The sequence below is a fragment of the Haematobia irritans genome, chromosome 1, assembly GCF_050003625.1.
Source record: "Haematobia irritans isolate KBUSLIRL chromosome 1, ASM5000362v1, whole genome shotgun sequence".
NCBI classification, from domain to species: Eukaryota; Metazoa; Arthropoda; class Insecta; order Diptera; family Muscidae; genus Haematobia; species Haematobia irritans.
In genome coordinates, this window is record NC_134397.1 from 209283056 (window position 1) to 209300259 (window position 17204).

The 17204-nt window shown below is 31.0% G+C and overlaps 1 protein-coding gene across 1 annotated transcript; it reads left to right on the forward strand.

The window, feature by feature from the left end:
- Positions 1-12299: 12299 nt before the first annotated feature.
- Positions 12300-13267, forward strand: LOC142219429 (cathepsin F-like). Its single transcript, XM_075288418.1, has 2 exons — positions 12300-12498; positions 12987-13267. The coding sequence occupies exons 1-2, from the start codon at positions 12338-12340 to the stop codon at positions 13180-13182; spliced, it is 357 nt and encodes a 118-aa protein (XP_075144533.1). The 5' UTR covers positions 12300-12337; the 3' UTR covers positions 13183-13267.
- The last annotated feature ends 3937 nt before the right edge of the window (positions 13268-17204 follow it).

Below are 17204 nucleotides of genomic sequence, written 5' to 3' on the forward strand. Positions count from 1 at the left end.
TTTCGCGGGGGGCAGAATGTTCAAAGTTTCTTTGAACCCGTTTTGAAACACTGTGCGTAGCGGCACAAATAATTTTTAATCGTCGTGTCCTTTTGTTTTTCTATTTGTTTACCTGGAAAGTTGCCCTTTGATCGATGCTTGTAGTTTTGTCGCTAAGCTTTGCATCGGCTACTAAGCATCACTCAAGAGGGCAACGAACCAGTCTTGAACCGACCATCAACTCGCGTGCGCGCTGCCGATCTCCCCCCGTGATAAACAAGTGTAGTGAAACATTCGTTATTGAAAAAATAAAACAAACTTTGAAACATATAAACATTGAAGTGAACATTTAAAAATAAAGAACATTTACAGGTAAACTATTAGTGAAGACGATTAATACACAGTGATACATAAAGACACATCAACACCATAACAACCCATTCCCCACTCATAAACCCAAAAAGAAAAGTGCCGGCCACTAACAACAATCATCATCAACAAAAAATCATCAGAACAAAATCACAACACAAAAATACATTAATTTGCCTTAATACTATATTGCACAAAAATTCCATGTAATTGCACATAATATTTTCACTTAAAACTATATTGCACAATTCCCTATTGTCAAATGAATTTAAATTGAAACAACCCTTAATTACACCCTTTCCAAAAGTTGAACTAAAATTGAATTTCTTTTGTAAATAATTTCTAAATCTAATTGTAAACCTTAAAATCTAATTTAAAACTTAAATCTAATAATAAATAATGAATTTAGATTAAAATTACACCATAAACCAATTGTAAATAAATATTCCTGAATTTTAAAATTTAAAACTAAAATTTCTTCACGTGTAATTATTTCGGAAGGCAAAATTAGTTTTACTTTCCAGCTCTTCTTCAGTTCAACCCCGAACAGAGGCCATATATTAACACCACGTACCAAATTTGAACTGAATCAGATGAATTTTGGTCTTCCAAGAGGCTCCGCAAGCCAAATCTGTGTATTGGTTTATATCGGGTCTATATATAATTATAGACCGATGTGGACCAATTTTTGCATGATTGTTAGAGATCATATGCTCACACCATGCACCAAATTTCAGCAAGATCGGATGAATTTTGCTTCTCCAAACGGCTCCGGAGGTCAAATCTGGGGCCCGTTTTATATGGGGGCTATTTATAACTATGGACCGATACGGATAAATTTTTGCTTGGTTGTTAGAGACCGTATACAAACACCAAGTACCAAATTTCAACCGGATCTGATGAAATTTGCTTCTCTTAGAGGCTCCGCAAGCCAAATCGGGGGATCGGTTTATATGGGGGCTATATATAATTATGGACCGATGTGGACCAATTTTTGCATGTTTATTAGAGACCATATACTAACACCATGTACTAAATTTCAGCCGGATCGGATGAAATTTGCTTCTCTTAGACGATTCGCAAGCCAAATTTAGGGGTCCGTTTATATGGGGGCTATACGTAAAAGTGGACCGATATGGCTCATTTGCAATATCATCTGACCTACATCAATAACAACTACTTGTGCCAAGTTTCAAGTCGATAGCTGGTGTCGTTCGGAAGTTAGCGTGATTTCAACAGACGGACGGACGGACGGACATGCTCAGATCGACTCAGAATTTCACCACGACCCAGAATATATATACTTTTAATTACATCATCTCATACACACAAAAAAAAATTTTCAGATTCAATCACCAAATTAATTGATCCAATTAATTTTTTAATTGAAATGTCTTCAATCACGAAAATTATAGTATCAATCATAGTTTTAATTGGTCATAGAAAAAATTCTTGATTAAAAAATTAATTGATTTTCAAATTAATTTCAATTAATTTTTTAATTGATTCAATTAAAAATTTAATTGATGTTGATTGCAAAACTCAATTAATTTATTAATTACAGGTAACTATTTTTAATTACTTTCTGAATTGGCTTAGAGTTTTTATTTGGATTAACAAATGGTTGTTTGAAATACATTTTTAATTAAAAATTACAAAAAAATCAGCACTTTTTTTAACTGAATTAGTCTTCCGAATTTGATTAAAAAGTAAATTGTATCAATTAATTTTTTAATTAAAAATTTAAAAATTTTCAATCATTGACTTAATTAACTTAATGCTTCTATCATGATTAAAAAGTTAATTGTATCAATTAATTTATTAATTGAAAAAATTTTCAACTTCAATTAACTTTTTAATTGGAAATATTTTGGTGATATTTTTTTCTGTGTAGAAGAAAAAATTAACTAAAAGTAAAGAAGAAAATCATTGGCGCCAAATCATGACCATTTTAACCATACAGTAGTTCATTCTTACTATTTTTGGGAATCGTACGAAAATCTTCTTTTGCTTTAGTTGATATTGAACTTATGTGTACGGTCATTGAACTTTATACTCACGTTTAGTTCATAAAATTTTTGAGACATACTTAAAAAATTAAGATTTCATTAAGCTGTGGAAATTTTCGATAAAAGTAATAAAATTTAACTACACACAAAAATTTTTTTCTGATTCAATCACGAAATTAATTGATCCAATTAATTTTTAATTGAAATGTCTTCAATCACAGAAATGATAGTATGAATTAAAAAATTAATTGAAGGTCAATTAAAAGTTAATTGATCCAATTAAAAAATTAATTGATACTATTATTTTTGTGATTGATTTTTGTTTCAATTAAAAAAATTGTTGAATCAATTAAATTTTTAATTGAATATTTTTTAAAACTCAATTAAAATTTTAATTGGAAAAATTTTCGTGAAATTTTTTTTTGTGTGTACAAAAAAATTTAAACCAAAGATACCAAATCCTCAAAATAAATTTTAGCTTATAGGTGAAGCTTATTTATCTTTAATATCTTAGTGATTATTTCTTGAATTAAAAAAAATATTTTCGTAACTATAAGGCCTCACTTCGATGACATACAATTTTAACTAAGAAATCACATTTTAAAAATTCATGTTCTAAATTTAATAAAAAAGATTTTTTAAAGCAATGGCTATGAATTTTCTTTTAATAAATAAATTAATTAATTGATTTTAAATAATAAGTTAATTAATTGATTTTAAAGAAACTTTGTGTAAAAAGTTTCCTAGAATTTAAGATGCTTAATTTTTCATATTAAGACATTTCTCTTATCAAAGAGTGCTGCCTAATTCTATATGTAGTTCAATGGCAAGGAATTTGTTTGTGATTGAACTAATTCCTAAAATTAATGAAAAGGATGCCTAAAGCAATTATCATGAACTTCCATTGAATATCAATTTTATTCATTTTAAAGAAACTTGTCCTTAGTTTTTTTTTGTAAATTGTGTGTCTTAAAATTTAGGTTAAAACGTTTCATATTAGTTGAGTTTTGTTTTCAGTGTTGTATTTAAAATTCAAATAGGTTTCGAATAAATTAATTTTATTTATTTAGTCCTTTTTAATGCTTAGCGATAAATATATAAATGAATGCCTATCGATACGATTCTATATTTACTCCATATTCTAAATATATACACACAACTCGTTGGTGATTCTTGTTGAAGTAAATATGGTAAAACTTGTTCGATTTTTGTAGTGTTTATTTCAATTTACAATCTTTTATATTGATTGTATCAATACTTCAAAGAAACGCCTATTTAGCATAAATAGATAATTTAAAGAAATAAAAAAATATATAATTTTGTTGTTAATGCAATAAATTAGTTTTGTTTTTGAGGTTATTTTTTATACTCTTTCAGTATTGCATAACAAATGAGAAAATTCTGGTTGGATTATCCAGAAAAAATAGCGTAAAGAACCCTCATAAAAAAAGTCAACGAGAATTTCTAAAGCCGAATTAATTGTACTATTTTTATGTTAGCCTGCACTGAAAAAACAGTGAACCCTTTTCCATTACAAAATGAACTAAACTGTAGTAATATTGACCATGATTTAGCCCTTAAGATTTTTTTCAACTTGTCTAGTTTATAATTCTCTTAAATTTTAGTTAATCTATAACATTGTATTTTAGTTCATTTTTACAACACCATAAGATTTATATACCCCTACCAAGTTAAAAAGTCAGTATTATTTTGGTTTACCTGCTTATTTTTTGGGAAACCCGATAATAAAAAGTGGTTAACAGTCTCCTTAAAATGCCGACGACTAAACTATTTTTAAATCAATCATTCCACAGTACAGAGAAATTAAATAATTAAAGGAACAACAACCCGTTTTACTAATATGAAAATTTTCATACATTAAAATTCAACTTTCTTTAAGCAAAAGTACTTTATTATAAAAACTTATGATGACAGTTTTTAATACAATGTTTTTGTGAATAAAAATTATGACCACGTGCACGCTCACAAAAAATCGCTTCTGTAACATATATTCCCAAACATATTTTGCTTCAAGCATATACATTTTTGGGTATTGCCCAAACATTTATATGTTTGATCTCTTCCAATATATAATATGTTTGAAAGCATATTGGTCTAAACAATATATGTTTGGGTAGTCTAAGTTCCAAACATTTTGTATTTTTGCATCCAAATTCAATAATGTTGTCTTCCAAAAAACAATATTTTATTATGTGAACATATAATATGTTTGGAAGCATTTTGCACCCAAAAATATTATATGCTTAAAAAAAATTCTCCCAAACAATATTGTGCTCAAAATTTTATTTATTTATTTATATATTTACAATCACAATGAATTATGAAAATAAACAGGTAATATAGGTGCTAACAACATAGGTTTTCGACCTGAATGCTCAAAATTTTGTTTCTGCTCAATTGTATATTCCCCCACATCTTTCTCAATTCCACGAGATTTTTTAGTTCTTAGCACCTTTTTCTGTAATACAAACATTGTAGAAGAAATTATTCAATTGTATGATTTTTTTTATTTTAATTTTACCTTTTGCCGGACGGGGATTCGAACAGCGGACCACACAGTTTGTAAGGATCAAAGAAGTAGCTGATCAATTGCCCAAGGAAAAATAAAATGTTAATTTTGTAATAACAAGCATCAACCACCAACTTAATTCAATATCGCTCCCTGTTAAATAGCGCTCCAAGCTACTAAACACATATATGTTTATAGGCTATTTCTAAATTAATATATGTTTGCATCCAAGCATATTATATTTACAAACATTTTATGTCCCAAACATAATATGTTCTAACATATTAACATATATGTCCCAAACATGTTATGCTAGTTTATGAACATTATATGCCTGCACTCAAAAGTATTGTGTTTAAAAATTTGTGTTCCAAACATATAATGTTTATAGCCAAACATATGAAAAACAGTCTTTTTCATCCGTGTGGAACAAGAAAGTAGTTTATTTTAACTCGCTATTTGGACATTTTGACTTTTCATTAGTTTTTTATTCATCGTTAGTATATTCACATAACTTGCTGAAAAAAATGGAAGGAATAATGAAAATTGTTAAAAATTAACATGTAATAAAATATAATTTTTAATCTCTTTAAATTAGCTTGTAACTTACCATATTTGGGGGTATTATATTAAATGGTGTAAGGAATTCAACTTTTCTTAGATAAACGTACCTCATAAAGTTTGTACCTGAAACAATTAGAGAAATAATGAATTAAGTAATATATTAACTCATAAAACTGTGTTGTTATCGATGTGAAGAACATAATACAATAAATATTCTTGTCAAAAGAAAGCCAAAGTTTTAATATAAAACTTACCAATTCTCTATTAAATTGTACGCTGAGGTTAAAAAGTTATCGAAATTCATTTGGGATACTCTGAAATTAAATATTTATTTTTTACATTAAATAGAAAACATTAAATTGGTTTCCAAAAAATCTAATTAAAGAAATAATATGTATAAAAAACTAAATATTCTGGTTAAAGAAAGCTTACCAATTCATAAAAATGTTTCCAAATTGTTATTCTGAAATTAAATATTTGTTTTTTACAATAAAAATATTAAATTTGTTTCCAAAAATATTTGATTATTGTAATACTAAAAGAAGGTATTAAAAACATGTAATTTTGATAATAAAAAGGTCATAAAAATTTAAATATTCTAGTGAAAAGAAAGCCAAATTTTAAAAGAAAACTTACCACTTCTCTATTAAATTATACGCTGAGTAGGAATATAAAAATATGCCCGAATCCATCTTGGGGTTGCTCTGAAATTAAATATTTTTTTTTTACAACAAAGAAAAACATTAAACAAGTTTCAAAAAAAAAAAAAAAACAAGTATATACGGCCGCAAGTTCGGCCAGGCCGAATCTTATGTACCCACCACCATGGATTGCGTAGAAACTTCTACGAAAGACTATCATCGACAATCGAATTACTTGGGTTGTGGTATCTTAAAACTTCTTAACATCGTTTTCTAAATTGTGATTTAGTCCATACATGGTATATATTAGACAAAAAAAGTTATGTATAGTTAAGTCTACAAATAATTACGAATCGATATGGACTTTTTGTACGTAGAGAGCCAGAATTGAAATATGGGGATCGCTTATATGGAGGCTATATACAATTATGAGCTTGATATGGACTAATTTTTGTGTGATTGGGGATCGATTTATCTGAGGGCCATATATAACTATAGACCGATATGGACCTAGTTAGGCATGGTTGTTAACGACCATATACTAGCACAAGGTACCAAATTTCAACTCACTCGGATGCAATTTGCTCCTCCAAGAGGTTCCAAAACCAAATCTCGGGATCGGTTTATATGGGGCTATGTACGATTATGGACTGATATGGACCACTTTTGGCATGGTTGTTAAATATCATATATTACCACCACGTACCAAATTTCAAGCAGATCGGATGAATTTTGCTTCTCCAAAAGGCACCGGAGGTCAAATCTGGGGATCGGTTTATATGGGAGCTATATATAATTATGGACTGATAGGAACCAATTCCTGCATGGTTGTTGGATACCATATACTAACATCACGTACCAAATTCCAACCGAATGGGAAGAATTTTGCTCTTCTCTGGAGGTCAAATCTGGTGATCGGTTTATATGGGGGCTATATATAATTATGGACCGATATCGACCAATTTTTGCATGGGAGTTTGAGGCCATATATTAACACCACGTACCAAATTTCAACTGAATCAAATGAATTTTGGTCTTCCAAGAGGTTCCGGAGGTCAAATCTGGTGATCGGTTTATATGGGGGCTATATATAATTATGAACCGATGTGGACCAATTTTTGCATGGTTGTTAGAGACCAAATACTAACATCACGTACCAAATTTCAGAAGGATCGGATGAAATTTGCTTCTCTTAGAGGCCTCGCAAGCCAAATCGGGGGATCGGTTTATATGGGGGCTATATATAATTATGGACCGATGTGGACCAGTTTTTGCATGGTTGTTAGAGACCATATACAAACACCATGTACCAAATTTCAGCCGGATCGGATAAAATTTGCTTCTCTTAGAGGCCTCGCAAGCCAAATTTTGGGGTCCGTTTATATGGGGGCTATACGTAAAAGTGGACCGATATGGCCCATTTGCAATACCATCCGACCTACATCAATAACAATTACTTGTGCCAAGTTTCAAGTCGATAGCTTGTCTCGTTCAGAAGTTAGCGTGATTTCAACAGACGGACGGACATGCTCAGATCGACTCAGAATTTCACCACGACCCAGAATATATATACTTTATGGGGTCTTAGAGCAATATTTCGATGTGTTACAAACGGAATGACAAAGTTAATCCTATGGTGGTGGGTATAGAAATAATAATAATTAGCAAATAATGATATAAATAAAATATATCCTTTTTAAAAGAAAACCACATTTTAAAAAGAATACTTACCAATTTATGATTAAACTATATGCTGAGGTGTAACAAAAATTTTCCAAAAATATTTGATTAAAGTATACTAAAATAAGGTATTAAAACCTGTAATTTTTGACAATAAAAATGTCATTAAAACGTAAATATTCTAGTGAGAAGAAAGCCAATTTTTAAAAGAAAACTTACCACTTCTCCATTAAATTATACGCTGAGGAGAAATATAAAAATTTGCCCGAATCCAACAAAGAAAACAACAACAAAGAAAAACATGAAACTTGTTAAAAAAAAAATATTAATAATAATAATAATTAGCAAATAATGATATACATAAAGAATATTATTTTTTAAAAGAAAACCTCATTGAAAAAGAACTCTTATCTCTTTATCATTAAACTATACGCTGAGGTGAAACAAACAATTTTCCAAATTCATCTGGAGTTACTCTGAAATTGAATATTTATTTTTTACATTGAATAATAAAAATTAAATTAGTTAAAACAATTTCAATATACTTTCCATTTCAGCATTTTTTCCTAAATATTGAACATTCTTAATAACTTTTTTCTAAGCTACCGATCATCACTTCGCCATCGTACATCTCATCGCTAAAATATTAATAACTTTCATTTCATTCATTTAATAAACAAACACCAATATATGTCAAAAAAAAAAAAAAACAAAATATTCCATACCATTATATTCCCTTGTTACATACTTGCTAAAAAGATGCAACAGCCCACGCCAACGCCAACTATATAACTGAAGCATGCCAAACAAAACCAAGCAAAACCAAAACATTCCTACAACAACAAAAACACATGTGCCTTCATTGAAAACAACACCTCATCCCCTGCCAACATTTGGGTGATAGTTTTATCGCCTTTCGCTAAGATGTCACTATTTCGGATCGCTAGGAAGTTTTCTGGTAGTAAAATCGCAAGCACAGCAACAATAAAAACAACTATCGCGTGGGGTGTTTCCGTTTCGAAACAAATTCGACTCTAACAGCGATCAAAAATCTAAATATAGACTCCATACATCGACATAGCTAATTTTTCAATAGCACCTCTCTGAGAGTACATGTGTGTAAAAAGCCACTATCAACCAACGAGCGTGGGTGGCACAGAGGGAGAGCCTCTGACTTGAAAACGAGAGGTTCCGAGTTCAAAGCTCGGTGCGGCCGATCATCATTTTTATTTTTTAAAAAATAACTATCGCTTTTTTGACTTCTTTTGGTCACTGGTTTGATTCCCCGAGAACACTATCGCGTAGTGGGACATTTGTTCCCGAACGGGGACACTTACTCGATAAGAAAATGATATCGCCTATGAAAGTTTTATCTTCCAGGGGGAATCTACTTCGATACACTTTCGATAGAAAATGTTTGCAGGGTCCAGACAAATAAACCATTCACCAATAATAAACACACACACAAACCACTGAAAGAACAAAAACAACCCCACGCTCAGATATACACAACATCCCCATCACTCGCTACCATTTCTCATTATTGCATTGCATGCTCTCACTCTCAAAAAAAATTCAAGTAACATCATCTTTACATTAAACATATTCCACTTTGACGAGAAAGATCTCTGATCTCTTTTTCATCGTCGAAAAAAGGACTCCACTTGAGAAAAGAAAACACAAAATTAATTTTATTTGTTGGTTCTTATTTATTTATAAATTAAATCATTATTTATTTGTATTTACAATGTCGTGCAAGCAAACATCACATATTTTTACACACTCTATTTTGGTTCAATTTCAACAATAAGTAATCATTCCATATTTACTTCGTGCCCAACAAATGTACCAACGCAGACATCATGTAACTGCAAATAAAAATAAATTATACCATATATCAAAATGCAGAACAAAAAAAACAGGTACATTTTTATACCCTCCACCATAGAATGGGGGTATATTAACTTTGTCATTCCGTTTGTAACACATCGAAATACTGCTCTAAGACCCCATAAAGTATATATATTCTGGGTCTTGGTGAAATTCTGAGTCGATCTGAGCATGTCCGTCCGTTCGTCTGTTGAAATCACGCTAACTTCCGAACGAAACAAGCTATCGACTTGAAACTTTGCACAAGTAGTTGTTATTGATGTAGGTCGAATGGTATTGCAAATGGGCCATATCGGTCCACTTTTACGTATAGCCCCCATATAAACGGACCCCCAAATTTGGATTGCGATTGCTCTAAGAGAAGCAAATTTCATCCGATCCGGCTGAAATTTGGTATATCGTGTTAGTATATGGTCCCTAACAACCATGCAAAAATTGGTCCATATCGGTCCACTTTTACGTATAGCCCCCATATAAACGGACGCCCAAATTTGGCTTGCGATTGCTCTAAAAGAAGCAAATTTCATCCGATCAGGCTGAAATTTGGTACATGGTGTTATTATATGTACTCTAACAACCATGCAGAAATTGGTCCATATCGGTCCACTTTTACGTATAGCCCCCATATAAACGGACCCCCAAATTTGGCTTGTGATTGCTCTAAGAGAAGCAAATTTCATCCGATCCGGCTGAAATTTGGTACATGATGTTAGTATATGGTCTCTAACAACCATGCAAAAATTGGTCCACATCGGTCCATAATTATTATATGTAGACCTCATATAAACCGATCCCCCGATTTGGCTTGCGGAGCCTCTAAGAGAAGCAAATTTCATCCGATCCAGCTGAAATTTGGTGCATGGTGTTGGTATATGTTCTCTAATGACCATGGTCATTAGAGAATTGGTCCACATCGACCCATAATTATATATAGCCCCCATGTAAGCCGATCCCCAGATTTGACGTCCGAAGCCTCTTAGAGGAGCAAAATTCATCCGATCCGGTTGAAATTTGGTACGTGGTGTTAGTATATGGTCTCTAATAACCATGCAAGAATTGGTCCATATCGGTTCATAATTATATATAGCCCCCATATAAATCGATCCCCAGATTTGATCTCCGGAGCCTCTTGGAGGAGCAAAATTCATCCGATCGGGTTGAAATTTGCAACGTGGTGTTAGTATAACGCCGTTAATAACCATGCCAAAATTGGTCCATATCGGTCTATAGTTATATATAGCCGATCCCCAATCACACAAAAATTGGTCCAAATCGGTTCATAATCATGGTTGCCACTCGAGCCAAAGATAATCTACCAAAATTTTATTTGTATAGAAAACATTGTCAAAATGTTATTTCTATAGAAAATTTTGTCAAAATTTTATTTCTATAGAAAATTTTTTTCAAATTTTATTTCTATAGAAAATTTTGTCAAAATTGTACTTCTATAGAAAATGTTGTCAACATTTTATTTTTTTTTTATAGAAACTTTAAACTTAATTATATACGTATTTAATCGGCCCTTTTATGGGTTAATATATACCACGTATGGATTATGTGGTATATATTACGTTGTTAGAAAGTTTTATGATACCTTGTCAACGGCTTCAGCAGACGTTTCTACGAAGCTTATGGAGGGTACATAAGCTTCGGCCTGGCCTAACTTACGGCCGTATATACTTGTTTTCAATTACACTTTCCTTTTTTGTGGTCATATAAAACCACGTGCCACTTCTGAATAAATAAATTAACACAAAACACAGTAATTCCGTATTCTCCGTCCATTCCAGAAGAAACAATCAACACACGACTGACGCGAAAAATTAAAATCGTGTATACCTGCTCAATGTTTTTATAAAATTCTTTTCGCTGCAAAAAAAATTAAAAAAGTAAATGGTCACGAAAACAATGTACATGATCTTTATGGCCATGTAATGGTTCTAGACATGTCTATACGTAACCTATAAAAATACTTTTTTCTCTGCAAAAAAGTAAAAAAATTGAATGGTCAGTTACATGATATTCCCGACCATGTAATGGTCTCAAATTCTATCATTTAAATAATATAACATGTTTGCGGTATTTGAGCACCATTTAAATGCTTATTTCCAACATATATTTTTCTCCGCTCAAAAATTATTTTTACAAAGACAAAATACATGGTTTTCGCGACAATTACATACTCTAGCTAAGCATTAAATAGATGCGGCAACATGTTTTTTCTGTACGTGTAGACCAATTATTATTTTTAGGAAGTTGTCAAATATGCAACTAATCAATTTGGTTATTGTATGCTAAAATTTCACATATACTAAAATATAGAACCACTGTGCCACTTCGATACTTGGATTCTTATCCAATTGCAATTTGTTTACTATGAAATTATCTATTGATCTGATGATTCTTTCACAAGAACTAAGTATCAATTGATCACTGTGTTGGAACTGTTCCATATTTCTACATGGCAAACATTTAATGAAGATATGAACGAATTCCCACCTTAGAGTTTTTGAAATGATGCATTCCAATTAAGAATCACTTGAAATGTTTTATGATATCTTGTAATATCTTATCTTTCTTCATATAGGAATGAAAATTTCCTATAAAGTTTATAATGCAATGTTTTAAAATGTTAGTCTTGTTTGAAGTTTTACCAAAGAAGAATCATAGCAAATATGAAATTTTATATTCTCTTCGCCGTGTTGGCTTTTATTGTGGGAGCCATTGCCTCAGAAAAGTGTCCTGGTTGTGCTGAACCTATGGATAAACCGGAAGCAAAACGAATCCTCGATGAAACTTTAATGCACTTGGATTCCCTAGAAGGTCCTCATTATAGGTAAGTGTACAAGTGTGAGTATGTGTTTGTGTTGCACACAAAAGGAGGGAAAATAAATTCAATTCTCCTTAACGACTTAGGAAATATCCTTAATATAATATTTCCTAATATTTCTTTAAGGTCAAACGAAATTCGTTGAGCACGAACGTAACCATAGTTTCCTACACCCAGAGAAGGAATATAATCACACCAAACATGTTTCAAGAGCACCATGGTACTTTTCTACAGGAAACACTAACATTTTTGGCATAAAAATATTATTTTCTCGTCAAACATAACATGGTCGCGACTAACATGTTATATGTTCCCCGCAAAAAATAATATGGTGCTCGTGAAACATGTTTGGGGTGATCATATTCCTTCTTTGTGTGTATTATTTTTTTTTTTTTTGCTTAAGGAATTTAATTATATCTCTCTGATCTGAAATTTCGTCTGGGGAGAAAAATACGATATTTTTTTAGTTAATTTATTTATGATTTATCTTATAGATCTGGATTCATTCACGAAGCCTCCAAACAAGTTGTCGCTGGACTTTTATATAAAATTCGTTGTGATCTGATTATTGATGAAGCAAAATTGAAAACATGCAATGTGGAAATCCTAAAGCAATCCTGGACCGGAAATACGAAAGTTGAATTCAAGTGTCCAAATGAGAAGGATAGAATTGTAAGTTATCATGAATAAAATTAAGGAAAAATGAAAATGTTTAAGATAATTTTGAATAAATGAAAAACAATGTTTTTGAATTTGATCATGTTCCATGAGAACATTCCAATGGTAAGCGTTTTATGTTATAGAAAAATTCGTCTTTTTGCCAATAAGTCTAAAGAAAATATTTCATTAAATGTTTGGTCTTGGATAAGTACTGAGAACCTTAGTCCTTAGAAGCCCAAGAAGTCAAATCGGGATATCGGTCTATATTGGGTCTATACCAAGACGTTAACCTATACACCTATTTATGGACCTAAAATACCCATTTCAAAAAAAAAATGGCAGATATTGCGGTGTCTAAACTGCAAAGACATCAAATCGGAAGATCGGTCTATATGGGTAAATGCCAACCAATGGACTGATTCACATCTATTTGTGGGTCTAAAGCACCTCTAGGTTTTCAATATCAGCCACATCGCATACACATTGCGGTGTCTAGATGATCAAGATCCAAAATCGGGGGGTTCGTTTATATGGACTTGCTTGCACGGTTGTCAAAGTTGGTATAATTCTACCAAAAGTGGTAGATTTTTTTTTACGGTTTGGTCGATTGGTAGGATTATTTATGTTTTCGTAGATTTTGCAAAATATATGTGGTAATTCCGAAACGTGCGTCCATCCAACCATTTTGCAGTCTATAGGGCTTTGCCCAAATAAATTTGACAAACATTCTTTTCCTCTGTTGTTTAAGCTACACGTGTATTTTAGTCAATGCATGGTTTAAAGCTGAAATCAAAAAACAACAACAATGCTTAAAGAACAAAACCAACAATAACAAAACAAAACGAAGGAGAAAAAAACAAATAACATTTTGACTAAATTTTCTATAGGAATAAAATTGTGACAAAATTTTCTATAGCAATACAATTTTCAAAAAAATTCTGTAGGAATAATGTGTTGAATAAATTTTCTATAAGAATAAAATTTTGACAAAATTTTTCATAGGCATAAAGATTTGACCAAATTTTCTATAAGAATAAAACTTTTACAATATTTTCTATAGGAATAGAATATTGACAAAATTTAGAAATAACAAGTACGGAAAGTCTAAAGTCGGGCGCGGCCGACTATATTATACCCTGCACCACTTTGTAGATCTAAATTTTCGATACCATATCACATCCGTCAAATCTGTTGGGGGCTATATATAAAGGTTTGTCCCAAATACACACATTTAAATATCACTCGATCTGGACAGAATTTGATAGACTTCTACAAAATCTATAGACTCAAAATTTAAGTCGGCTAATGCCCTAGGGTGGAACACAATGTTAGTAAAAAATATGGGAAACATTTAAATCTGAAGCAATTTTAAGGAAACTTCGCAAAAGTTTATTTATGATTTATCGCTCGATATATATGTATTAGAAGTTTAGGAAAATTAGAGTCATTTTTACAACTTTGCGACTAAACAGTGGCGATTTTACAAGGAAATTGTTGGTATTTTGACCATTTTTGTCGAAATCAGAAAAACATATATATGGGAGCTATATCTAAATCTGCACCAAAATCAATAGGGCTCTATTCTGACCCAAATTAGGAACATGTGCCAAATTTGAAGGCGATTGGACTTAAATTGCGACCTAGACTTTGATCACAAAAATGTGTTCACAAACAGACGGATGGACGGACGGACATGGTTATATCGACTCAGGGACCCACCCTGAGCATTATTGCCAAAGACACCATGTGTCTATCTCGTCTCCTTCTGGGTGGTACAAACATATGCACTAACTTATAATACCCTGTTCCACAGTGTGACGCAGGGTATAAAAATTTGACAAATTTTTCTATAGAAATAAAATTTTGGCAAAATTGTTCATAGAAATAAAATGTTGACAAAATTTTCCATAGAAATAAAATTTTGACAAAATTTTCTTTAGAAATAAAGTTTTGACAAAATTTTCTATAGAAATAAAATTTTGACAAAATTGTCTATAGAAATAAAATTTTGACAAAATTTTCTATAGAAATAAAATTTTGACAAAATTTTCTATAGAACTAAAATTTTGACAAAATTTTCTATAGAAATAAAATTTTGACAAAATTTTCTATAGGAATAAAATTTTGACAAAATTTTCTACTGAAATAAAATATTGACAACATTTTCTATAGAAATAAAATTTTGACAAAATTTTCTACTGAAATAAAATATTAACAAATTTTTTATAGAAATAAAATGTTGCCACAATTTTCTATAGGAATACAATTGACAAAATTTTCTATAGAAATAACATTGTGACAAAGGTTTCTATAGTATTAAAATTTTGATAAAATCTTCTATAGAACTAAAATTTTGACTAAATTTTCGATAGGAATACATTTTTGACAAAATTTTCTGTAGAACAAAAGTTTTGACAAAATAATCTATATATAGTTTTGGCAAAATTTTCTATAGGAATAAAATTTTGACAAAATTTTCGCTAGAAATAAAATTTTGCCAACATTTTCTATAGGAATAATATTTGCCAACATTTTCTAAATTTGACAAAATTGTCTATAGAAAATTTCTATAGAAATTTTGACAAAATTTTCTATCGAAATAAAATGTTGGCAAAATTTCCTATAGAAATAAAATTTTGACAAAATTTTCTATAGAAAGTTAAAACTGCAAATTATTATTTTTTATTTGGTAGTTTTTTTTTTTTTGTAAAATTGTCGTCAAATTATTTGCAGATTATTTTTGGATCGAGTGGCAACCGTGCTTGCTTGTCGACAGATAACAAATCTGTGCCAATTTTTAGCACGATTGCCATTACTGAAGGATGTAGCGAAATTATAACAGACAGACAGACGAACAACAAAATTTAATTTAATTAACCTTTAAGCTTTTTTCCCTATAAAAACGTATTAACGACAACTCGACTTTAAGTAGAATTTATGATGTGTTTCAAGTAAAAAACGTCTTAAAATACAGTTTTGAAAAACATGTTCTAATTTTGAAGGGTTTTTTCCATTGTAGTTAAGATGCAAAACATCAACAAATTTAAATACTATTTCAATAATTTTAAAGAATTTTTCTGAATTATTAAAGTCAAGTTGACTTGGTCAAACAAAATTTTCCTTTATGTTAAGATACCCATTTTAAAGTCGAATCATATAATTATAAGTACAAAACGAGTTCATTGAAAAGTTTATCGACTTTTGGACAGGGAAAAAAATGATATTAGAGAAATACGTCTTCCATGCTCAGTAAAATTCGCACTCGTAATTTAAGGACATGAAGTCTTTTGCCACACGACAACATTTTTTTTCAGTGTGGTGTCATCCTCTGCAATTTAACCTACTTCCCTCGTATTCAGTACCATAGAGTGGTGTCGGCTATAATCAGCTGTATAAAACGGTTTTGTTTTTCTTTGTCTTCTATTGTCCAAATAAATTTTTGTTACCACTTACAATGGCAGATGACAATGGCGGTTATTATTCATCGTTTAAATGAAATCCATTCTTAATTTGACCACATTTTGTATTCTCCAAAAATTACAACGATATGGTCATTTAGTATTCTTTGGATATTCAAATATTCAACAACTGTGACAACTACGCAAAAATCTGTGTGTAATACTCGTAGCTCGGAGGAAAATGTTTGCGCCATTAACTCTAACCATTTTAGTAGTTTTGGCCAACACCTGTTGTGGCCAGTATTTGGACAATTGTGAGTTGGTAAGTTCCAAATGAATGATTTCACAGTCGGTATTTATGGCTTTTGCTTTTGGCCTCTGGATTCTTTACAGAGTGGTTATAGGATGAGTGTGAAAAAAGATTTGATGGGAATGGCTTTAATGTCTGCAGAACATCAATTACGAACCGTTTTAATGAAATTGGCAGAAAGTGATGAGGGCCCGGTTTATAGGTAATATTAAAAGTTTTGACAAATATTTAAAGTTTATTGAAAATTTTGAAATAAATTACATTGAAATAAATTTTTATTTTTGTTTTAGGGTTGGTGGATTTTTTGGCGGCACTGAACAATTGGTCGGCGGTTCCCTTAAAAC